Raw genomic sequence first — 25,411 nt, 5'->3', positions numbered from 1 at the left:
TCATTTTTGAGCAATGTAGCAAAAATTTTAAATGTGATATATTTTGATGGGAATTTGTTGCAATAAGTTTCTTTTCACTTAAATAGTGCTTTAAAGTAAAAAAAGAATAAAAAATCAGAAAAAAAATTTTAAAAAATTTTCAACTCGAAAATTTCATAAGGGGTACCCCTTGCCATTTTTTTGAGAAATTTTGCAAAAAAAAATAAATTGATTTTTTTAATGCCAATTCGTTGAAAAAGGTTTCGTTTAGCTCAAATAATGCTTTAAATAGAGAAAAGAATAAAATATTATAAAAAATCGCACAATAGAAACACTATTTGTGGCTATTATTCGTTTAAAACATTTCTTAGAATTTAGGAAATATTTTTATGTAAATATAACATCCAGCATAGATAATTCAATCCATCTATTGAAATGTACTGAAAATTAACTGTAGTGAAACTTTATAGCTGTCTAGAACAATCCCTTTTTTCTATCTCTTGAACTCTGTCTTTAATAAAAAAAATTGCCAATGATTGTATAATTATGTTACGCACTGTATAAAATTTACATACATTTTCTTTTTTCCAAAGCAACTAGAAAACACTGCCTTTGTTTGACATTCTGTATGACTCATCGTGATAAATTAAAAAAATATCCTGCAATTATTCTAGACCTTCAAACACTGGCTTAGAATTAAGCATTATATTATTAAAAGCAGGAAGTGTGTGACGAAAGCATTATAGATGGCTACGCGCCATTGCCCTCAATATGTGCTCTTCAACGGCATAGCACGCGAAGCATTGCTGCCAAGGGTTTTTGCACCCTTTATTCTGTATGTACACCGCTTTGGCCGGTAATCTGGATGATAAATAGTGTACCTTTGGTGGGAAGTAAACATTATGCTACCAGGCAAGCATAAGCACACACTTAGACGTATGGAAAATTACCACGAAAGACACGAACCCCAGGCTCCGAAACCGAAAAATCCTTTCGGTAAAAACCAATCAAAGGCGCCGGAGAGGTTTTTGGGGCAAAAACTTCGCTCAATCATTAAACGGCTACATTCATTAACAAATTTAATTAAAGTTCAAACCCCATTTTTGCACGGTGTGTGTGAACACCACCCGTATTGGACAGCTGGGTCCGTTTGTCGTTTGGTTCGCAACACGGGAGAGGTTCTTTAAAGGTTCACCAATTAGCAAACTTCAGCGAGCGTTCGTGCAGCTATCCGAAAAAGGTTCCTTTAGCAACATTGAAACGTACGTGTATGCGTGTGTGTTGGAGTGCAAATTTTTCCACACCAAATATGGTTCATTTAATCGAAAGCGATATTTGCACTACGCGTGATCCAGTCGGGAAAGGTAAATAGAGCTCCAGAATAATAACTTCGCGTAGAAATATAGAACGCGCCTGAAGACGGTTAGGAGTCGATGGAGCAAATATTTACTTCAATTTTGACATTTACCTTTTCAGGAGAAGGTTCCTAAAAGGGTAGGGGAGGGTGAGGGGAGAGGTGAAGAGGGGGTGGGAGGGATGAGGGGAGGGAGGATGAGCAAAATGTCGCTCTAAAAGCACGAGGATTAAAGCTTTTCTTAATACTCGTTCACATGGCACAGTAAACGTGAAACCTACCCCCATTTATTCCTCAAGCGTGTCGTAAGGGGTGTGAGAACATTTTCACCCCCCTCCCACACACAAACACCAACTTCGCACGTGCTTTACTGCTTCAGCCGTAGCATTCGGGACTGACGAATGTTTTGTGCCGGGGGTGTGTGCGAAATTAGTTTGCACACCGCTTGTTACGGATCGAATTGCAATGCGCGTTGCCTACCTTTCAGGCGTATTGCGCCTATCCCGATGCCCGATTGATGAAATGCGTGTTGCGTTGGTTTTCCGAGGCGGACCAGTTGAAATAGGCAACAAAAAGGGGTTTGAAGTATAATTAATCGCAATTTCGCGTAAACGCCTCGATGGTGTCGATATCGAGTATCCGAGCCGAAAAGCCATCAACAAACGACGTTCGTGCTGCAACCGCACGGTAACCCCGGTTTGTGCCCGGTTTTGCGGTGGTGTGTACGTACGTTACAGATGAGTTACTTCGCCCGTTAACGCAGCAAAGAAGGTCGGCACCGTCGGTGTGCCTTTGAACTTTACCGGCAAAACGGGTCTCAGCTCTGGAAAGAGAGAGAGAGAGAATGAGGGAAGAAAGGACCAAAGACGCGGTGATAATTAATTCCATCAGTAGCGCAAACCAAACGCTAGCTTCCATTTACTGGGTGTCATCAGTAACCTGGGCCGGCCTGGGATGGGGAATTTCTTTACTTATTCATCAGCCGATCCGTACCCGACGGTCCGAGGGGCCACAGCCACTGGCCGGGAAACAACGCGATTCGTGTGACAGCTCGCCGTTACTCAACAATACCCGGTGACCGAATGTCAATCAAAAACCGTTCCCTGCATACTGTGCGCATCGGTATCGATGGTGGTGGCACGGACGGATGGAGCATGGTTCATAAATTTTGACTACCGCATAATTACGTTCCTTTTCCCCCCCGACTCGGGTAACAAATCTCGGACCCCGGGTTTCAGGCACACGTACGCGAAGGGAAGAAAAAGCAGTTTCCTTTCGCTCGAGGCCACCGGTCATTACCGGGTGTTCATGGAGGGAGAAAACATGAAAATCTCATCGAGCTAGTTGTGATCGTTGGGAGGTAGGAGAGGGGGCGGAGGGGGAATTGGAGGAAAAAAAACAACGAAGAGACAACACCATTCTTGGTGAATGTGTCCTGCTGGTTCAACAACGGCCATTAACCGACGTCTGGTGTCGGGTTCACATGAATCCTTAATGAAACATTTCTCCCAATTGTGAGACGTAAGCGACCGTTAACGTCTGCAATACGGCGAAATAGGACCATATGGGGTCTCAAATTAAGTTGTTCCGAATTGCGACACCAAAGAAAAAGAAAAAAAGGTCCTGAGTTATCTCCTCAGTGAGTTAATCTATTGTACTCATTTTTTTTTATTTATTTAAAACCACACAAAAAGATAAAAATAGCAAAATCTGTCTGTTCGTAAATTTTCCCATTAATGAATAAATGGCGTCTGAAGTAAATCATCCGGCCGACCCCCCTGGAGGGGGGGGGGGGCGGGAGGTGAATATAATGGCGTCATCAGATCGGTTTCTACCCCTTACGTCACACTCGGAATGGTGTTTCATTAAATCTGGTTACTGCGTAGTAACAACTCTTCAACAAGTCCACAAGATCCGGCCGGATATCATTATACACGTCACGGTGGGAACGGTTTTTTAGCGGTCGCTTGTTAAGCACCCGCGGGTGTACGTGTAACGCCTAGCGCGACAGTAACGTTCCCAGAGAAAGCAAACCATGCCGAGGCAAAGTCCGGCACCGAGCAGCATAAACGGTAGCAGCAAGTGATCTAACCGGAGCGTCACCTGCTCGCCCTGCTCTGGACGACCGCTACGGATGTAGCGTGCGTGTACCTTCAGTGCGCGGTTCATGGCAAGCAGATGGGCCGCATCCCGTTGCCATTTCGCGTACAGACCGTGCTGTAGAAAGTGTAGTATATGGTCATTTGCCGCACGGTACAGTGGTGAACCGCGTGGATAGAGGTAGGCAAGCGTATAGCTGCGGGGACATTCGCGCAAACGATGCAACCGTGCGATACCGTCCGCGCCCAGGTGTTTGGTGGAGAGACGCACAAAGTCCTGGTTTCGTATGAGACCAGCTGTCAAACCTGCCAGCACAGCGTGCGATGACGACCGGACCGGGGTGTGTTCGATAACGAGCCGTTGCTTGAGATTACCGATCGTACTGCCCGGTCGTTCCGTGCCAAACACATCCACAATGAGCGCCGGTGCGGTAACGGTGATTGTTAGTCCGCTGGCATCCAGTTCCGCGAGCGTATCTAGATTTTTCATTGACGTAGGCGTTGTGTAAACATCAACCAGAGATCCCTGAAAGGAAAGAGTAAACTTAAACTTTAGTAAAATTATTTCATTAATAAAATTTGTTAAAAACTGGCTACTGGCGAAACAATTGTATTTCTAGGCCTAATAGCTTCATTTGCATAACAATTGCATACATTCAGGCGATATTCGTTAAAAACGCCTATAAGGTATGCAATTTGCTCGACAAAGTAGTGCTGTTTTTTAAGCTTTTGCTCCATCAAAACTATTCCCTTTTTTTTACATCACAACCACGATTTCGACACTGAGGTGGAGTCGTTTAGCAACAACTCACTCATCTTACAGCTCACTCACCTGGAATGCGCCGGTTATCGTGAGTCCCCAGATCAAACCGAACGCCACGAACAGCTTCTGATGGGCGGTGGTACGTTGGAAACCGTTCGTCGGGGCGGTCAGCAGTGCACCGACGATCTGTCCCACCAGTCCGGTTCTGTCCTGCTGTGGTCGATCTGGCAAAGAGTAAACCTTTGGGTAGAGTTTAATACGCACCTCGTGGATTGATTCGTGCCTGAACTACCTTGTCGGTAGGTGTGTTCCGACCCTTTCTTTACGTGCTGCGAGATGGTCGGTCGGCATACGGCAATGAGCTGTGAAAGGGCTAGGTAGCACAGGCTTACCAGCACGACCGTACTCCAAACGATGATCCAAAGGGTCGGTGTGAAGCAGCGAAAAATGAGCAACCAGTTGGGTAGCTGCGAAACGGGCAGGGGTTAGATAAAAGTTAATTACATTACAATTGAATAATAATCATAAAGAAAAAAAAACATAACCTCACATAAATAGCCTGGTCCTATTTATTGTCGTGCATCTTGATAATGCTAGTAGTAAGCAGGCAATTCATTTGCTCATTTAGCTATTCCAGATTCTACCACAGCTGCTTCAGAAAAAGGGTATCCTAACTTTACTCAACACTCCACAGAACATGTATCGATCTATTTCTATTCCAGCGTACCGATGGCGCCGTACCGCTTCTTCATTTCCCTGGTTTTCCAACCGAGCCTCCTTGCAAACAGGGAGACTGGGTGCAATAGGGGGTTAAAATCAATCCCCGTTCGTACCCGCTGGGTGTGTTTTCTTTTCATTTTTGCCCTACGCTCCTGTTTGCCGGTGTACTCCAACAAGTGAGGCAATCGGTCGTCAACGGTACGATCGGCATAGATAGTGCATTCTTCTACGAGAACCGTATGGTCTGTGTGGATTGGTTGGAAAATTTTAAATTCCTTTCTTTAAGTCCTGTCCGCACCATCCCTATTTTCCTCTTTTCTACCCCCAATGTTTCAACCACTTCTGAAGGGGTGGGCCGGTTTTGTTTTGCTTCCGGGTCGTTGTGAGAAGTCGTCTAGAGATGTACCGGGATTGTTTGCGATGGTGGTTCGTTGCTTAAAGTCGCTTCTGGTCCCGTCAACCCAGTTGCTTGCAAAAGAACACACCACTTACCTTACCACCCCCCGGTAAGGGTAAGTACATTCACAAATCTCGATGATTCAATGAGTGGTGCCCTCGCCGGAACAGTTGATTCCTGCTCGCAAAAAACCGCAGCAATCTGGTATGGCTCAATGTTCGAAACGTTTCGTACAGCTTCGTCCCGTTTTTCATGCACTAGTTTCGCCTCTCGTTCTACCTCACCGGTTCAATATTAGTTCGAGCTAGCTGCCAACGAAAACGAGCACGGATTAAAGCCCGATCACAATCGGTCCGTGCGGTCACCGTGCTCGGTACGGCAAATGTTGAAATCCGGTGACGATGGGAATACAGGTTTCTAGTGCGTTCTGTATTGAAAATCGCACTGGAAATGGAACGGAAATGAAAACTGAACGTACGATGGAAATCCGTTTATTTTCCATTTTCCATCCCTCATGCGACCGGTTTTTGTGTATATGGGGCGGCTACTAACAAACGTAGCCACGTTAAGTTCGACCGAAGGGCTTAAGAAACGGTCAACAATTCGTCCCTGTGCTGGCTACATTTCGCTCTTTCTCTCTCTCTCTCTCTCTCTCACACACACACAAACACGACAAGAACAATATGTGTGAGTGTGTGTACGATTTGCTTAAAGCCGTTGATCCTAGCCTCAGGCAAAACGGTACAGATTGAAAGAAGCAGCAAATTCGGTACGGCACGTAATGCGCCTAGCGGGTATGCAATCTTCTGTCAAGTGAAGGTGCATGCAAAATTAACCATTTAACCAAAGTGGTTTGCCTGTTAAGCTAGTTAGGAATAAGTTTCTTACGGTTTTTGCTATCGATCCGATATTGAAGGATTTACAAATGGATCCCCACTCCCCTACTTCTCCTCCCCCTCCTCACTCCCGATCACTCACCATACCAGCCGCCCGGACGAAAACGCACAAGCTGTCCTGGTAAACACCTGCACTGAACTGTAAATCGCGCGTCTCGTAATCTTTCAGGAAGTACACGTTCATCGATAGCCAGGACTCTCGCGTCAGCAACCGTCCGAGCACACCGGTAAACGTACCGTTCGCCATCTTGAAGCCGAAGTTTGCCCGCGTATGGTAAACCCTTGGTGTGAAGTTCATACGCAGGGCGAGTTCACGCAACGCATCCACGTCCGCACCGAACAGTGTGTCTAGAAGGCCGGCCGAAGCATTGTGCGTACCGGGACGTAAAGTGGGGAAGGTTTGAGGCATCATGTCGATATCTTGCCGCCGGTATGCCATCGCTGCCTCAAACCCGTAAATATCGATGGGCAATCCTTGGAGATTCATGTTGCGCCCGAAACGCTCGAGATCGGTCGGTAGCGAACGGTTAAGATCGGTCACGGTGTAGAAGATGCCCCAGGTGGAGGAATCGTTCGAAGGTTTGAAGAGATCAAACAATCCAACCAACATTGCATTGAAGTTAGTGGAGCAACGGTACCAAATGGTAGCAATCCGGACAATATGTTCCCGCTGCCAGAGGTCGGAGAGTAGAGCGCTTGCGGTGTATAGGTCATCCTCAGCTGGACACTCTCCGGTGGGTGATCCATTAGCAAGTAGAATTAATTTCAATGCCAACGGGAATGCACGAACGGTGGAAGGAAATAGAATATCCGTACATGCTAGATCCGGTAGTAGCATAATCAACATGATACAACTCGAATCGTTACCAGCCGTTGTTCTGATGGAGATGACCATGTCCTCAACTTTTTCCACCGACTCCACCCTGTACACTACCCGTAGCGCTAGGCTTTGGCGTGTGAAAGTCGCGATTACTAGCGCGAGAATATCATCATCCACATCCGACGTAGTACGCAACTGCAAGAACACGATCAGCTGCCTATGCTCGGTGCAGGGATCTTGCGCCATCCTCACAAACCGCTGCTCCAGCACAATCAAACGCTCCCGGATAATGGTGTGCGCTTCGAGACTCGAAGGCGTACGGGAAATTAAATCAACACCCGCCAGATCACGGTCGGATTCGGCACACAGCTGATCAGCGGCAGCGTAGAGCAGCAGCACCAGAATCACCAGACAGCAAGGCACAACCGCTTCCGGCATTGTCCGGAAAGCGACTGGTCGTCTAAAATGGCGCAATGCATCCAGAGCTTTCTCCACACAAAACCAGAAAAAGCCAGAACGAGCTGATTTATTTATTTTCCCAGCACGGAAACGATCGACTCCCTCCAAACAAGACTCCCCGGCTCCCCTCCACATTTCGTACGGTGAAAGATTGATGGTTTATTTTGCTGTCATCAGAAATTCGTTGGGACTTCCCCAAGGGAAAAGCTGCACGCACCTCGAGAACCTTTTAGATCTCGCAACCATTCACCCAAGCCTGGTGAATGCTGACCGGTGCCAGCGCCGGTATTATTTGTTTGTCCCCTTCTCGGGGTACGCACTACATACGGGGTCCGGACTGCTCTTTTGTCCTTTTGTGGTTCCCTCTACTTTTTGGAGGCCACCATTCATATTTTCATTCTCCCTTCTACCACTTGAATGGCCAGAGTTTTGTTGATTTTTCGGGAAGGCGAACCTCAAATGAGTGGAGCGTTAGGGAAAGAGAGATTAGGGAAGGAATTGAGTTTAGATTTCTCCAACCTTTTCGAGTCGTCCGAATGGACAAAAGACCTTCCTTCCCTCCTTCGTGACAGGTTATCTTACGACCAATACCTGTCACCTCAGGTATTGACGAGCTGTGTGTGTTTTTTCATCTCTCTCCCAACCAACCAACGTCATCATCGCTGTCATCGTTAATCAATGTCGACACACTTTGACCGGTGTGTCGTGCAAAATGGCCAGGAAGGAAAGAAAAACTAGCATCCACAAAAACGAGGACACTGCGAACAATAGTGTCCACCACATTACCGGGGATGTGGATGTCCACTTGCGCGGGGCTATTGCAAACGAACCTCCGCTGACTCTTCATCGACCAAGGCTAGGTGTGCGTATGTGCCGAATCAAACATCTCAAATCTTGATGCCGGAGTCTGGGTATACTGCGTACACCAGTCCCAACAAACAAAACTCTCAGCCCGTACCATTCGAGTTGTGATGACCGATTTCACTATCGCGGTTCAACCATCTTAATATTGTTTACCTTCCACCGTTAAGGTGGAACTTCTTGCCGGAGTCTTGCCGGAAGATATTTTAGGTTTTTGGCCCAAACCAACGGTTTCACTGTCGCAGCTCGTTTTTGGGCGATAAGAAGTTCTCGCATAGTCCAGCAAGTACGGACGACACTTCCATTATGGGATATCGTAACGATAGCGCTACTGTTGATTCAAAACGGTCAACTGTTTCTGCATTCTTCTCAACCTTCAGGTCTTGGAAATATCTTCCTTAGGACGTGGTTATATGGCGCGCTTTTTTGTATCTCTCTCTCTCTCTGTCTGTTTTATTTTGACAGTAAGCGCACAGTGGGAGTGGATCACATTGATAAGTGGTCATAATTTATTTCAACTACAATGTAAAAAATTTAAAACTATTGTGATGCAATACGTCAATTAGTGTTAAACTGTCATGTGGAGTATAAGTACCTCCTCATGTCCTTTTCATACAAATACTCCCAAAACGGAGCATCATTTTGCCCAAAAACGTTTCACCCGCTTTCTTATTGATTGAATCGTTTTCAATTGTTTTGTTTAGCTGGAGTCCCTTTTTTTTGTTGTTTTGATGAACCATTTCCCCCGAAAGATTGAAACATTGAATCACTGGTTCATTCCATTTCTCGCCTCAAAATGCCTCGTACCCCCTTCCCCGTGCTAGGCTTCAACCTTTAGCGGAGAGAGAGAGAGAGATGCTGTAAGATTCAATTAGGGTAATGGATAGCGAAAACGGACCAAACGTGCAAAGCACCGTCAGCGATTGTTTCTGATAGATCCCAAGATGAAGATGAGCGTACAGGGAACCGCCAAACATTCCGCGTGCTGCATTCCGCGTACCGCGTGATGAAGTCAGCAGAATCTACCATCCACCATCGGAAGTCTACCGGGTCTAATGGATGGTGATGCACTTCGGTCGGTCAATTCCGCCCTTTGCCAACACGGTGGACCACCACAACCGTGAGCGTTCCACCGAGATTACGGTAAACTCTTCCCCGATGACATCCGTTGGCGGCATACACACGGCGGTCGGTTTACCACAACCGAACCCAAGCGTCTGACATTTGGTTGGGGCAGCATTTCCAAATCTTCGCAAAAGCTTTCCCTCAAACAAAGAGGTTCGGATGCAAAACATCTACCGAGACAGAGTGAAACAAACCGCACAAGAAATTGGTTCCTACCGGTGGGATCCTTGGTTTTTGGGGTGGTTTGTAAGGGTCAGAATTTTCTGGAAAGATGCAAGATAATCGAGCGCCCACCATGGGAAGAAGGGCGAAATCGTGTTACGGTGACGTTTGGTGGTAGGTTTTGTGTCCTTCGAGCAAGGAAATCGAAATCCCTATCGTCTTTCTGGGGCGCTGATTGCTGTTGCTTGGCATGAAATGAAAGCTTAAAGGTTCTAAGCAAAGCAAATTAAAATTGCATTTGCTGTAAAGGAAAATCATCCAAAAATTTTACTCTATATTTAGTTTGATTTTTATTTTCCTTTTTTTTTACTACGTTAGAGGTTAACTTTGTGAGATGAAAAAGACACAATAAAGGGTCACTTTTACCAATATAAATAATGTATTATGTGTACAATACACTCTCGTTCACGGGAGGAAAACTTCAATAGCAACAAGCAAACAATTGCAATCACATTTATCATGTTTAGATGAATCAACCCCTCTCATCTCCCCCCTTCCCCCCCTTTTCGGTTCGTGTGTCAGAAAAGTGGAAAACTTTGCCACATTTATCAGCGACAACGGTTACTGTCGTCCCCCTACCACCCCATGCCCTCCCCCTCCCCCCGGGCGCTTCGTAACTCAGTTCCCACTTCACACAGCGATCCAATAGAATGCCTGTTTCCTCATTATACTTCAACCCATTACCAATTTTTACCCCAAACCCGGGCTACTAACCTCCCGTTCGCTCTCTCCTCCCCCCCCCCCCCCCCCACCACCTTGAACCGTAGTAAGGGTTGGGAAAACTCAATGCGCTATTTGCTTTAGCGCTGTACGCGCGCTCGGACGTCGCGAACATCGAATAAGGGGGATGCCTCTGTGTGAACGGTCACACGGAAAAACAAAAACAAAAACTTGCTTTCCAATGGAAGGAGTCTTTCTACCCCTTCGCACCCTCTCGCATCCCTTCACAAATTTCCCCGGTTTCTATCAACCACCAGTCATCCTTTCATCCCTTTAGGTTGATCCTCAGCAGAAAAACCGCCCCCGTTACGATTGCATTTGTTCAGGCGGGGGATGAAGGGGGAAGGCGGGCGGTGGGAGGGGGTGGGAGAGGAAGGGGAGTGATGAGGAGGGGGTTGGGTTCATTCCTTGTCAGCTGGGAGAGCAGCGTTTTGTTTCCAAATTTACCCTCTCATTTCCCTCCCCCTTTCCCAGCCTCCTCTCCCCCCTCCCTCCCTCCCTCCCTCCCGCCCTCCTGTCTGCGAGTGGTACAATGGTGGGTGACTATTTGAAGGGCGCAAGCGTAACATCATATTTTACACCATCCTGTGAAAGCTCATAAATCATCAGACCCCCCTACCCCCCCCCCCCTCCTCGTCCTCCTTCCACCCTTGCAAACAGCTACAATACCCGTTCGTCTACCACGTTCAGCCGTTCCAATGAGTACCAGCGTGTCCGAACAGGTTCAGCCGGGGGGAACATTTTGTGCATCCTCTTGGTTCGTGCGCTTGGTGCCATGTGTACTCGCACGTGTTTGTATGTGTGTGTGATCATCCTCCCACCTCCCCTCTTTTTTTGGTGCCCATATCCGCACACCCTGTACCCTTTCTTAGGGACGCTTTTCCGGAGCTTTTCTCACGGAGTTCGCGTACACATAAAATTGCCACATGAACATGACAGTTTACAAAGCGTCCAATGGTTTTTTGCGCACAGTGGGATCAAAAAAGAGTGGACAAAATAAAACTAAAAAAAAAATCATTTTCACCTATTTCAATCGAAATTTTTTTGTGATATTAAAATGATGTTAAAAAAAATTCCTGATGAGAAATTATTTTCGCATCCATGAAGGGAAAGGGTTTTTATTTTTATAAATTTTTAATATTACCATCAATTTTTCCCAGTGTGATCTTTTAGATGATACCTAAAAACGGGAGAAATAAAGAGTGTAAATAGGGTAGAAAAACAGGAACAAGGGGGGTAAAACAGCGCGGTTCACATTTCACTGCTTTCGGTCGGAATAATGCTGAAGCTGCTTCATCCGTTCCATTTGTTCCCTTCTTCGCACCCACCGGAAGAAGTTTTTGCCCACACGGGGTACGCGATTTTGGAAACCAAAATCCTTTTCCTTTTCTCCCTTTGGTTTTTCTTCTCTTTTTTATTTTTTTTTTTTTTTGGCGCTTATAAGAAAAGCCATATGGCTCACCCCTTGAAGCCACCTTCGTATCTTCGCTATGGATCATGAATTGGACGCGTTGGTGTAAATATCGGTCCAAATCGCACAGCAAAGCGGGGCTACTCGGTAATTCTACCTAGTTTTGCAATCGTTTTATTTTTGCTTCCCTTTTTTCCGGAAGGAGGAGGAGGAGGGGGGGAGGCGGCCTGAGGACCAAACCCATCCAAAGCGATCGCTCATTTTATACGCCGTGTGTGTTTTTTTTTCGCCGTCGAGGTGGTGCACGTTTCGGTTTTGATTGAGTAGATTTATTGGTGTATTATTTACGAGCCCAAGTGCACCGCCTGGTGCCGCCTGTACAAATACACACACATGAAGGCTGAAAGTGGCAGTTGACGGACTGCCGTACGCCTGTTTTCCCGATACCATTCGGGGCACGTTCCTTCACTGTCACACGGTTTCGCTGCTCGTCTTGCGATATGTTTTATTGCTGCGTTGGATTACCGTAGTGCATGGTTAAATGTTTCATGATACATTATACGAGCGGACTGATTGATGTGAGGGATACAATGAAGCAATCGACATACGCGTGTTGGAGACGGTGGAAGGAGATCTAGAAATGCTTCCTACACATTAAATGCATTTTCGAAAAAAAGGGAATAATTTGAAATTAATTTAAAAAAATATTTTTTCTATAAAATGCATTCAGGATAAGCAAAGATTATTTTTGTGGTAAAAATCAAAATTATTTATCTCCTCAATACAAATCAACGCTGGTGATAATGTATTGCCGAAAAACCGCCTATCATGCTGAGCATCCACTAATACTAATCTAAACGGAGTTTCCGGCTGGGAAATGAACAGAAGAAAAAAAACAAACACTCACAGATAAAGCCGATAAATTCACGCCTCGCGCTTTCGCTTCTTTCAGGGGTTTTGTGATTAAGGATCGGTTGCAATAAACTTTGCACCATTTTTGAACGGCACGGCCCCAGAAGTTGGAGGTCAGCGCAATAGAAATGCACAAATGAATTGAAAATGTTACGGAAGAGTAGAGGCTTGACTACGAAGAACGTAGCATGAAAGTTTTTTTTTCTTGCGCGGAGGGGTAAGGGGGGTGTATGGGAGTGTAGGGGGGGGAGGAGAGGGTGGTGTTGCGAGAAAGTGCATAAATTTATCAATTCATTCGCGAGCACCCTTCGAGCAAGATGGAGGAAGGGAGGGGAGGGGGTGGGGGAGGAGGGAAAGGGAGGGTGGTGGGGAGGAGGAGGAGAGCAATGTGCGAAATGGTGGTTTCACTCAAATCCCGTTCCCACCTCTCTCTGTTCCTTCTCTTTTCCACTCCCTCATCCACCTCCCACCCTCTTCCATCCCCACCCCCTCCCCCCTTCCTTAGAGAAGAAAGTAGAAAGAGAAGGATTTAAAGATGGTAATAAATTTGAAATTCCCCAATCCGTAGGCTTCCCGTTCGTTGCGTTGTTCTTGCATACACACATACACATACACCGCTACTCATACAAATGCAACTGCCGACAGCAGCCGGGCGGGTTACCGATTCGATGCCGGTTGGAGTGTGGCATTCAATATTCATTCCAATATTCAACGGTAAAGCGTTGGGCGACCAGGCGTCTCCATTTCCGCCATACTCGAGCGCGGCGTGAATTATATTATATTGGCATGAATTTTCTTTTTTCCTTTTTTTTTGGCTTTTATTTCCACACACTTTAAAGTTGAATCATTGCACGCTTTCGCTCTCATTGCTTTATATTTTCTTGTTTAAGGTAAAATAAACGGGTGAGAAGGGGAAGGGGGTGGAGGAAGTTTTCTTCCCACAAGTGCTCTTCTTTGATCGGGGGTTGATGGAAAATTTCATTTTCTTTCTAACCTTTCGCGCCAGTGACGATCGTGCGTGCGTGAAATAGTATGCTTTGCCAGCACTCGACCAAATACGAGGGCTTGTGGGAAATTTGCCAGGAACATCCATATCACCCCTTCGTCCCTCCATCCCCCTCTTCCCCCTAAAAAATCCTCAACAGAGGGGAAAAGGGAAATTCGAACCTCACACGTCACGAACCGGGATAGTGGGAGGAGAGAAGAGGGAAGGGGGGAGGGAGAGGGGGTGGGGGTTGAGAAATGTGATACGCCCAATTGAGATGAAAGCAGAGGGAAGAAGGATTAGCAAGCGGATTTGGTACAGCTTCAGGGTTACCGTTTGCTTGGTGTTTTGCTCGTTTTGATTTCAAAACCATTTCCCTTTTAGAAGTGGTGTACGAACCGACGCTCTTTCAAGTTGTGCTTTATTTTCAATATACAACGAAAAAAGATCGATGGCAAAGAAATTAAAGCAAACGATTTGAAATAGCTTCAAAGATCAATGCGTCAAAAGCGAGAGAGAAACGAGGAGGGTGAAAAAAACCTCCTTCAATCCGATTGCTTGAACCCAAAAACCTTCAGCTCGTCCTGATGAAGCTTTAACGGTTGCCCCCGCGGAATGGAATCGTAAGGAATGAATTAAAACGGCAGCCAAGGGTTGTGGGGGGCAAAATCAATGCAAGAAGTTTTGTCACAAGACGTGCCACGGTGCAGGCTTTTGGGCGCTTTGCTTTGCCACAACTTACCCTGTCGTGCCCGGTCGTGCTTTGATCTTCACGAAACAGTGCTCCGGATTTGTTTAGCTTTCTTTCCTTTTTTTTCTTCTTTTTTTTCGCAACTTTTTTTCCTCCCCTTCGGCTCGGGTTTCTTTTGCTTACTTTCTTTCGTCATGTTTCGTCTCGGAAACGGGGGGTACCTGCTCCGGGGGGAGGAGGGAACGCAAGCAAGTGAATTGAGCCGGAAAAATGAGCGAGTGAAAGCTGAGTTGGGGGGGAGAAAAAAAAAAGGAAATATAAATCCCAACATTCCAACTTCTCACTGATTCGCTTTATCGCGTAGAATTAAATCGCGCCTGAAAGCTCAAAAGAAAGGAAGTGTTCTTTTTTTCTTTTTTTTAATCTTCTTTTTGTTATTGTATTCTATCTTTCTCTCCTTCTCTCTCTTTCACTGGCACTTGGACTTCGTATCTGTATCTGAATGATAATTTCGGATCACTTCTAGAAGAGTCATTCACCGTTCCGTTCGATGAAAGATTTCTTCTGTTGGAAATCTGTTTTAAGTGAAAACGTCACCCGCAAAAAAGGATGAAATAAATAAGCCTTATTTGAAACGATTTTTGCAATATGTTGAAAGTGAATAAGGAAACATTATAAAGACGGGAAAAACCCCAACTCTCTCTTGTGCATTTATCATGCTAAAAAACATTTAATTTCATTTCATGATTTGCGATATAGAAGGGAAACACTTGCTTAACCCTTTTTCCGGTAACGCTTCAAAATTTTCTATGTAGAACACAAAAATAGCACACACATACACACAGTTCAATATTGACAGTGGAAAAACAACACAATCAACCAGCACACTTTACTGCCCTGCTTTACGCTGCACGGTATGTGCAATCTGTGCAAATATTTATCACCTCATGAGAAGCGTCTGTATGTGTGTGTGTCTGTGCTTTAACTATTGGGTGGAAAATTCAACGAAATAGCACTGCCGGACACGTCATCGATCGTCATTGCCCGGTAGAAGGGAACTGGTGTAAACTATGCTGAATTTATTGCAAGGCATCCGATGCCATTGCCGATCCACTCGGTCGTCAGCTTTCCACTACTTAACACCCTCCCCCCCCTCCCCCCCCCCCCCTTTTCATCTCCTTTCCTCTTCTTGCGTTCCGAACTCTTTCAGTAGAAATTTCTCTCCGATGATTGACATTCAGTACGGCGAAGCGTTGGCGAAGATATGCATCATCTGGAAGATGTGCCTCAAGACGAAGATGAGGAGTTTTTCATCTTACTCGAACTCTCCTTCTCTTTCTCTCTCTTTAATAAAACACACACACACACATACACATGAACAAATCAATTTTCAATCGACCAACAAAACGGGGTTTTGATGCAGAGTGCAGATTGCAGTTGATTAAATTCAGCCACACAGTCTTTGTCTTTTTACCCGTGCCGTGCTATTAGACTCCCTGCGCTAGTGCTTGCTTTTCCTAGGCGAAGAGTAGGGGAGGATGGGGTGGGGTGGAGCTTTTGGGTTTGATTGGCAAGCATCAAAAGGATACAATGTGCTGCCGGGGGGGGGGGGGGGGGGGGGGAGGAAGATGCCGGAAGAAATTGAAAGGAACCGAATGGTAAGACATGTTTGTTTTAATGTTCATCCGGTATCAAGTGCTCGTTGATGGGAAAACCAACCCGACGGAAGCCGTACGGAAAGCACCATTTCCTGGTCCTGGGAAAGTAAATCGTTGTGATTGTGTGACGAATAGTATCGGTACAATCTTAAGCATCGTTTCCGGTCGTCTTGTCTATCAATCATATGAAGATGATTTTATCTGCATCGTTTCTTTATGTTATTTGAAGACTTTCCAAGAACAGCAAATGTAAATATAGAACTTTACACTTTATTACTAAATCCGTCTTTAAAACCCACTTTTCCCCCGTACCGATGTAGTTCCGATGTGTTTGCTTATAGAAAAGCGAAGAAAAAAGGCATTAAAAGCAATCCGTCCCCCTTTTCTTGCATACCTTTAGGCGCAACGCAACCAACTTCTAATTTAATTTTCTGAAACCCTAAATGGGACTATTTTCGCCCATCATCCATCGCCAAAAAGTGGAAATTGCTTTCCACTTCCTGCATGCCAGAAATAGCATTAACCAAACTTGCGCTACCGTGTTTTCAATTTGATGCTGCAAAAGGAAATTTTTAAATTGCCTCCGTTTGGAAAATTTGCGGAAAAAATAAAAACACCCAGACGACGCTGATGTGCGTTGTCCAGCGCCATACCAAGCAAAACTTTGACGCGGTCCGGTGACTGTGATGTGATGTATTTTTGGTGGAACGTCCACGACGACGAGGTTTTGAGGTCTGTAGGTGTTTACCTTTGATTTACTTCACCCATTTTGGGCGCGTAAAAATTGGCAACCGGGGGGGACGGCTGGGCGAAGGCTGGGAGTTGGGGAATTGAGGGGAATGTGAACTTCGTTCGGAGGTTCATCTGGTTCGTTTTGCGTGTGCAAGCAACCCTGCGATGATAAATCGCTTAGCTCGACCCATGGAACAGTCTTGTTAATGCTGGAAATAAAAGCGAAATCTCATAATAAGGCATTTTTTGTTATGCGGTTTGTATAAATGTAGGCGTAATGATGTTAAGAAAATTGAAATTCTATATATGAGTTGTTCTCGAGAATTGAAGATTCGAAAATATCACTCACGAAAAAAAGATTTTTTTTGTAAGATTATCGCTTATTAGAGATTACTTGTATTGCAACGTGTCACGCCTAAAGTTATGCAATTTGATACAAAATTAAGTTTTTTATTGTTTTTAATCGCTTACTCCTGTTTTACCCTGTCTGTCAGCTGGGGACACTAGCGAACTGATAAAAAGTACAGTGAAAAGTCCATTACAGCTTCCTTTCTTTATAAAACTAAAAAAAACCTTCACCAATGTGAGTGAATCTTACCATTTCCCACCGTACCGCGTTCCCTGTCGCGTTTGTATCACCGAAAAGCAATCAAAAACTGACTGCTTGACGACTGGTGGCACCCGCACCAGACTACTAACGATGAAGCTGTCGATTTAAGCTAATTTCCTGTCGTCCAACTTTACAGCGAGTCCCAGTCCGTATGCATTGCTGCAAGGTTACTTTTTTCTTTTCTTTTTTTTATCGTTCCTTTACTTCACTTCGGTTTTGCACCGCGTACCATTCCATCTTGCTCCAAAAACCATTTTGATTTCCGGACGCAAAACGTGAGAGAATGGGAAATCCCTCGAAACCAGCAAAAAAAAATCAAAGATGGATCACCATTTTGGAAAAAAAACACACACACACCCTTACGCACACTTGTGTCACAATAAATATCGACCAAACTGTCACCGAGCCGCTCCCAAGCGTTAGCGGAGTTCCGATTGTTGCACGAAAAATAAATGTGAAAGAAATTCAATTAAAATCTCACGCGAAAAATCCTTCGTCCAAAAACTTATCCCCGGCACAGTTGTAAAGTTGCAGCAACAAAAAAAAAATACGATCGAACCATTGCAATTGCTCGACTTGATGGTGTAACGGGTGGCAATGGAAAATAAAATCCAGTTTTAGAAGCAATTCCTCACATTGACTGATAGTGAATGATCCGCTTAGGGGGTTCAGCTCACTATTTGCTGGCTTTTTTGGGGTCGCTTTGGTAGCATTTCGGCGCTACCGCGCATTTATAAATCTTGATTTCCACCCGGTATGTGTAACCGGAAACGTTCATCTATTGCAAAAATACGGAAACTGTACCAGCGAGCGCTCTCGGTGCTGGAAAGTAATAAAATTTATTTTGGAACTTTTGGCAAAATAAAAAAAAAACACCAAATGTGTATCTATTCGATTCGATGGATTCGATTGCAATTAGAATGATTTGAACCGAATGCAATTGCATGATTGGACGAATAGGACCAGTAACGTCATTTTCCTGGGGGGGGGGTCGTTGTTTAATCACTTTCCACCATTCTGAGCACTATCCATGAGTCAGTGCTTTTATTTTTGTTGTACCATCGGTCCGTATCAATGTCTCACTGTACTGCCCGCATACAACCATCAACGGAACACTGCACACGTCAACGGTAATTGTGAGTCACGCCGCTCGTAATGCAAAACCCCGAAGGTTTGTGGTGAGCTTCAGTTCGATACGGAATATTACGTCCGACTCTCTATCCTCTGGGGAATGGTTTTATGTTTTCTGTTTTTTGGATGTGCGCGGTTCATCCGGTCAACTAGAACGCGTATATAATTATGCGAATGGTCAGCGATAAATTCGATATCGAATGGAAGTAAATCGTAACGCGTGTGTGACGGCGACAAAAACCACAAGCGCGCACACTCGTTGGTCGTTGTATTCTCTGTTGGAGAGCCGATAGAGGCGAGGGAGGAAAATGGATCTGTCAGATAATTCGAACAAGGTTGACTAATGTGTGGTTTGCATCTCTGTTCTTTCGTTTACAGGCGATCAGCTCATCAGCCGCACCGGCGAACCCGAATGTCAACGACAATCATTACCTGAGCGAACTGAATCATCGTCACAACCGAACTCGTTTACCGGTGGTAAAAACATCACCGCACCGTGTAAGGGTGAGCCAGTACGTAAACCACCCCAGACGATAACCTTGTCTCATGATGTATCCGATCAAGCTGAGTTACGACCGCTAGTGAGTGAACGGGCCGTGATACGATCGAAGGGAAAGTCGGGTAGTAACGGTGGATCAAATACGACCGTTAGCTCCTTTCTAGCGGACAGCTATAACGCATCGGATAAGGTAAATATTTCCACCCGAAGCTCTTAAAATTAATCTCCTTCACTAAACACGCTGACACATCTCGTAACAGGTACTTCAAAAGCTCGTCCAAAGTCTTGGCCGATCGTTAAACACACGCAAACGCGATCGTCTGGAGGCGAAGCGAAAAGGTGGCTCATCCTGGTTGCGGCACGTGCCGGGTTGTTGTTCCGGTTCGGGAAAATCGGTCTCACCACCGGCCCGGGATTCGATCGTGTTGAGAACCGGCACCTGCTTACGCTACCGTAACGAACGTAACCGGTTACCGAGCGTTACTACTGATAATCTGCTTGATCGAAGCACGCCCTCTACCGGGCGGCAAATAACTTCAACGGACCAGGAAGACGAACGAGCGTTTGGAGGTGAATACGGTATAGCCGACGAGCGATTTTTACCACCAGCGGGAAATGGAACCTCCGATCGGTTTATATTCGATCGTTTGCAGCTGGAGTTTCCCGTGGTGGAACCGGCAGTAGAGCTTATCTGCTATCAGCATCACTCTACCGACGAGGACGACGACGACGACGACGACGACAGCTACGACAACGACACCAACGAATACGAACACGACGATCCGCGTGAACGAACGTGCGCACTGCAACGCAGTGCCAGTGAACGAACTGATCGTAATCGTCGCACCCGTACGAATATGGGAGCGAATGTGTCCTCATCTGCTCGACAGCATGCGAAAGGACTTACCAGTGGACGACGGGCCCAATCAATAGGTGAGTGAGGGTTTTTTTTCAATTTTAAAACAATCATAACAAAAGAAGAAAGCAGATTGCATATTGGCGCGGGGCTTCGATGATTCAAATACGCCTGAAAGTATGCAATCAAGAGACACGGGCAGCTTTTTTAACATTTTCTGTATAACTTAAGGTATAGGGAGTCTCCGAGGTGTACTAATCTCGTGCAACTTCGTTTCAAATTGACGAAAAAAGAAGAAGAAGAAGAAGAAGAAGAATTAAGCCTCCTGCTTTGTTCCTAATGTTTACCGCATTTTAGGTGATTTTTTTAATGGAAATCATTAACAAAAATTTTTTTAAACTGCTATGCAGTAGATATATGTTTCATTTTAATACACAACTCTGACCTATTTTCAAGCAGAGGTGTGTATTGAGCTGATTCATTGTTAATTTCTTTTAAAAGAATTCACTCACATGTGCTTCTAGTTCACGGCTTTCTACCCATCGTGAGGGCTCTATTCTTAGACGCGATACAATTTTGCTTGGATGTCCGCTAACCATTCTACTATAAAGTGTTTCATTTTACGTTCTTTGGATTGATTTGTTATCACACTCATAGTCATCTGTTATTTATAACTTAAAATTTTGCTATTTCAATCGACCCGTTGCAAGTAAACACAGCTATAAATATCTGATGAACAGCATCAGTACTCAGGCAGGTGTGGATAATGTTGACGATCACCTTAGCGTTTTTTATTGTACTGCAAAAGAATTTTCTTCTCCTCGAATTTATCACATTTAATGATATTTTTCTCCAATCGCCATTCCTGCTATAATCAACTGCGGGAGCTTTCGAAACTCAAGACAAAAAAAAAGGAAGCTATCCTGTATAATACAAGATTTCTCATCTTTTGCGCTTATTTCTTTGCTCCTTCTCGTTAGAATAAAAAAAGGAGAAGCCACATTGAAGCGCCATAAATGAATAAATAAAATATAGAATTGACCGGGGCAGACAAAAGCAGGCAAAACGGTAAGCGCCTTCGTACGTTTGGAATATGCCAGCAAAACGGTAACCGACAAGCAGACAGCCAAACACGGGTTTCGATGTCTCGTTAATGCAGGCAGACAGCATTCACCCGTACGGCTTGTTGTGTGTGTGTGTTGTCGAGAATGCAAGACGAACCTGGAACCAAACAAAAGAGCCATCTTTCCCATTGCGCCTTTTCCATGCTCTTCCCACCTTTCCCCGGTTGCCTGCCCAAAAAAAACCACCACAGAAATCCTTCCAATGCTTTTCGGAAAAGGGGAAAATCAGCTCAGTAACGGTGTTACGGCAACAAAACGGAAGCATGAACGACCGTGTACCGTGTCTTGCCGTTGGGATCTGAAGTACAACCGAGGCAAGTTCGTGTAATTGAATTTACATTCATTTACGGAAAAGCCAGCTCGTGCTTGAGCAGCACTTCGGGGTAGCACCAAACCACTACCAAATCGGTGTTCGGACGGTTTGCCCCTACTGCCGCCAGGCGGAGCTGGTGCGGTTCGAAGGATTTGAATGGTGGGAGAGCGAGGAGGAGAGGGAGAGTAAGGGAGGGGGGCTAAAATTGGGAACTGGGAACGCGATTTTCCATACCGAAGGGGTTTAGTGATGCTGCACGAACCAAAATGAGTCGACATATTTCGATTTATCGTCGATATTCACCTTTTTTTTTGGTTTCCCGAACAGTTTTCTGTCATTTTCCGTCGCTACAGTGCCGGGCGTTTGATGTAAAAATGAACAATTTTTTGGTAGCCATGCTGTTCTACGAACAGCTTATTGGGGAATGAGGGTGATCTGTTGTAATTTTTTTTAATTTAACATTTATAAATGTAACAAGATAGGAACGAAAAAAATCAATGAACCAATCAAAGCGTTCCAGGAATGGTTGCGGAAAAGTGGATTTACATTTTCTGGAAATCGAAAATTGTGGAAAATTCATGAAAATTATACACACGCACCGGCACAGGCACTGCATTTATTTCTTGCTGTTACTGAAAACTTGACATTTCACGGAAAACAAACGCTCTCGACAAGCAAAAAAAACGGAAAAGCTAAAAACACTAAGTGTTTCGTAGAAAGCGACATTTTGCAGTGTGCAAACAAAAAAAGAAAAGAAAAAAAATTCCAACAATCCGCACATTGTGTAAATATTTCTTTCCATCGACGCACACACACACAGCACATCCCTTTAAGCGTATTGAATGGATTAAATGCTAAAGCACTTGACATTCATTTTTGTTTGAATAAGAAAAAAAAGAAAAAAGAGAGAAAAAAACACGCAAGAGGTTAAGACCATGTAAAATCCTATTGATGTAAATGAGCCAATGAAAAATTAACGAATAAACTAATGGGAATAACAAAAAAAAAATAACCTACACATAGAAGGAAGTAAAAGAGATGCGAATAAGATGTAGAAGCAGAAAAAAGGGAAAAGCTGCTTCAAAATGCTTGCCCGACTGCTGAAGGTTAATGTTTTTGGCCGGCTTTTTTCTTTCTCCCAAAAACGGGAAAACCTTGCCCGGTTACAGGGTTTTTGGGATGAAATAGATATTTTCCAAATTGATCTGAAATCGTGGTAAATGTGAAATATTTCAACTTGTGTGTTTTTTTTATTGAAAAAATCAATACAGCTTTGTACAAAATTAAATTTATTTTGAAAACAAAACACAAAAAGTGTGACGAATTCAATATTTGCCGCAATACAAATTCTAGTTCAACTTGAAAACAATCCAAAAATGGTGGTCCTATTTCATCACTTGCTCTGTTAAAAACCCTGTAAAGCGTGGGAAAGCGTGTGACAACGGAAAAAGAGGATTACACGTTTGGACGTGTTTCCTTCCTTCCACCAAAGCAGCCGCCCCCCCCGCACCCCCTCCCCCTCCTCTTTTCTTAAGTAACCTGCCTTTAATCCGATGTTGCCATATTTACAAGCAACTTTACCCATGCTTGGTTGGCTTGAAAACCAGCACAAATAACAAAACGCAGAAAGGAGAAAAAAGGGGTACTTTACCTCGTCCTGCTGAAGGCAGCTACAAGTTAGTAAATGTGTGTGTGTATGCGGGAAAGATGAGAGAAAACAAAACAAAGTAAAAGAAAAAAAAGGAATTCCCAACAGCAAAGTACATGCTAATCCCGCCGACGGTATACACCGCTCGACCGATGGGCAAGCTTGTTTGCATTTCCCCAACCCCCCATCCCCCAATCTGGTATCCCGTGGGAAAGTGGAAAATATACCCGATCAGAAAGTGGGGTAAAATGGGACACAGGAAGAAAAAAAGTAGCAGAAAACAAGAATGGAATTCATTCCGCACGAAACCGATTAAAGACCGTGCGGATGGAGGAAGCGTGCGATGACATAGGATCGGAAGGACGAAAACAGGGTTGTTCAATTTCCGGATGAGTCCGGAATGCATCGCGCGTTCGTGTAATGGATGGCGCTTGACAAAAAAAAATTTTCCCCACCGTAGACCATGCTACCTTCGACTGGACAACAAGCTTTCCGTTTAAGTGCGCATATCCTTTCGATTGAAACGCATCGGTTCCATCCGGTAGTTCGCGCACCGAAGGAAAGGTTCTGGTTCGAACTTAAACGATTCCGTTAATTGGTCGGGTTGCCACATCCGGCAGTGTCACCGTTGAAGCATTAGCCAAACAGGTTCCATTGTTTGTGAGAATGGACAGGATGGGAAGAATATAATACGCAGGAAGTTTGTTATTCAGCACAACAGCCTATTAAACATGTTGCTCTAATGTATTTAATGCAATGGAAAACAACCGGGAAACATCGGAATGAGAGCACGAATAAAGCATTAGGTGTGGTAAAGCTTATTTTCTAATTAATCTTTAATAAATGAATTAATTACCAATTCCCTGAAGCAATATGTGTTTTAAAGCTACAATTCTGTTATGCTGATTGCCTACTTTTAGGCGGAATTTTAAAAAAATACTGAGAAGGAGCTCGTTAGTCCCTACAAAAACAAAATATTGACCAAAGAGTATTCGTTATTCTTACCTTTATTTTTTTAATGTTAATACGACATAATCAATCATATACACTTGATAATTTCCCCAGAATTGCGGCAATTCGAGATATCAGTTTTTTGTGTAGTACAGTTTACGGAGTAAAGAACCCAACATCGTAAAAGTGCTCATTTTGCTATGTTTTCAAGAGCTGGGAGTTGTGAAATATTTCACTGAAATCTTTCGTACAGTCAGCCATGTTCAAACAATATCAAGTGAGTTCAACAAAAGCTTGAGGAATGAAGTGAAGTTACAAGAAGTTGACATTCGGGATATTGAATGAATTACTTTTAAGTGAAGAGTCCACATTGAAAGGTGTCAAAGAGAGCCGCTGAGTTGAGGATATTTCTCTACAACAGCCACACCAATGAGGACCATTTAAGATACGGCAAACATTGAACATCGAATAGTAAGTGATGTCGATTTTGGATCACCTTTCCTGGGCTGGAGTGTGTTGAGGTAGCAACTCCCACTAGAATATAACAGTCAATTCCCAACCAAATAACCTTTTTTGCCTTTAACATCCAACACTTCATCTCCGTTTTCCGAATTGATAACTTCAATTGAACCTTTTGCTGAAAGGGGAAAGTTGGGCGATGAAGAAAAAATTCCAATATATTTCACCCTGAAGCATCTAGCCGGCCCAAAACTATTTCTCCAACAAACCGATACCACTCGGGGTCTTCCCCTCCCACCCCCTTTTTTGGCTTGGCCCCACTTTCGAAACCCCATTTTGGACAGCATCGGGTACAAAGAGCATCATAATGCAAAAAAAATATCAAACCTTGGAATGGCCGCTCCCTGGGCCTGGGATGGGTCGCACACAAAACACACACACAGCAACCATCTTTTGGGTCAGTTTTCACGAGATCGATTATGTAAACTGTGTCGGAAAAGTTTTGCCGCTCATAAATAAAATATCCCCTTGACCAGCGTCCAGAGCAGTCCGGGGGCATTACGCTTGCTGCGTAGCGTTCGTTTGGCTGTGTGCTTTTTCGTACTTTCAACTCGAGAACGGATCAGACCAGAAGTAGAAACAAATGGCAGAAATACGGCGGGATGGGGGAGGGATAAGGGGAGAGAAAATCGCCAAGCCGGAAGGTAAATTTCAATAGCAAATCATCCATGTAAAAGCGGCCCGGCAGCACGGCAAACATTGGGCAAAGTAAGCGGACGTGAAAGGCACCGTCGGAAGGTGTCTTGAATATTTTAATTCGACGTGGAGAGGGGTTTTTTTTTCTCTCTCGGAGGTTGTTATTTTTGCTGTCGCTCCTGCCGTTGTCCAATCAATTTTTGGGTATGCATTGTGAGGTAACGGGCACGAGGAAGGACAACATCTAGGAAAAAAGTATGCTAAACGAATGTTTTCAACATCCCCGGGCAATGGTCTACACGGACATTCCTGGACCGGAG

At 44.6% G+C, this 25,411-nt stretch overlaps 1 protein-coding gene across 7 annotated transcripts in view; it reads left to right on the top strand.

The window, feature by feature from the left end:
* Positions 1–25,411, top strand: part of LOC125765140 (uncharacterized) — a 122,740-nt gene that overhangs the window by 75,846 nt on the left and 21,483 nt on the right. For all 7 annotated transcript variants that reach the window (XM_049430047.1, XM_049430038.1, XM_049430055.1 and 4 more), the window contains 2 exons: positions 18,924–19,234; positions 19,305–19,977. In XM_049430047.1, coding sequence (XP_049286004.1) covers positions 18,924–19,234; positions 19,305–19,977 — 984 coding nt within the window. The remainder of the gene's footprint in view (positions 1–18,923; positions 19,235–19,304; positions 19,978–25,411) is intronic.

The sequence above is a fragment of the Anopheles funestus genome, chromosome X (assembly GCF_943734845.2).
Source record: "Anopheles funestus chromosome X, idAnoFuneDA-416_04, whole genome shotgun sequence".
Classification (NCBI taxonomy): domain Eukaryota; kingdom Metazoa; phylum Arthropoda; class Insecta; order Diptera; family Culicidae; genus Anopheles; species Anopheles funestus.
Note: the sequence above shows the minus strand (reverse complement) of the source record. Positions and strands in the feature narration are given on the sequence as shown.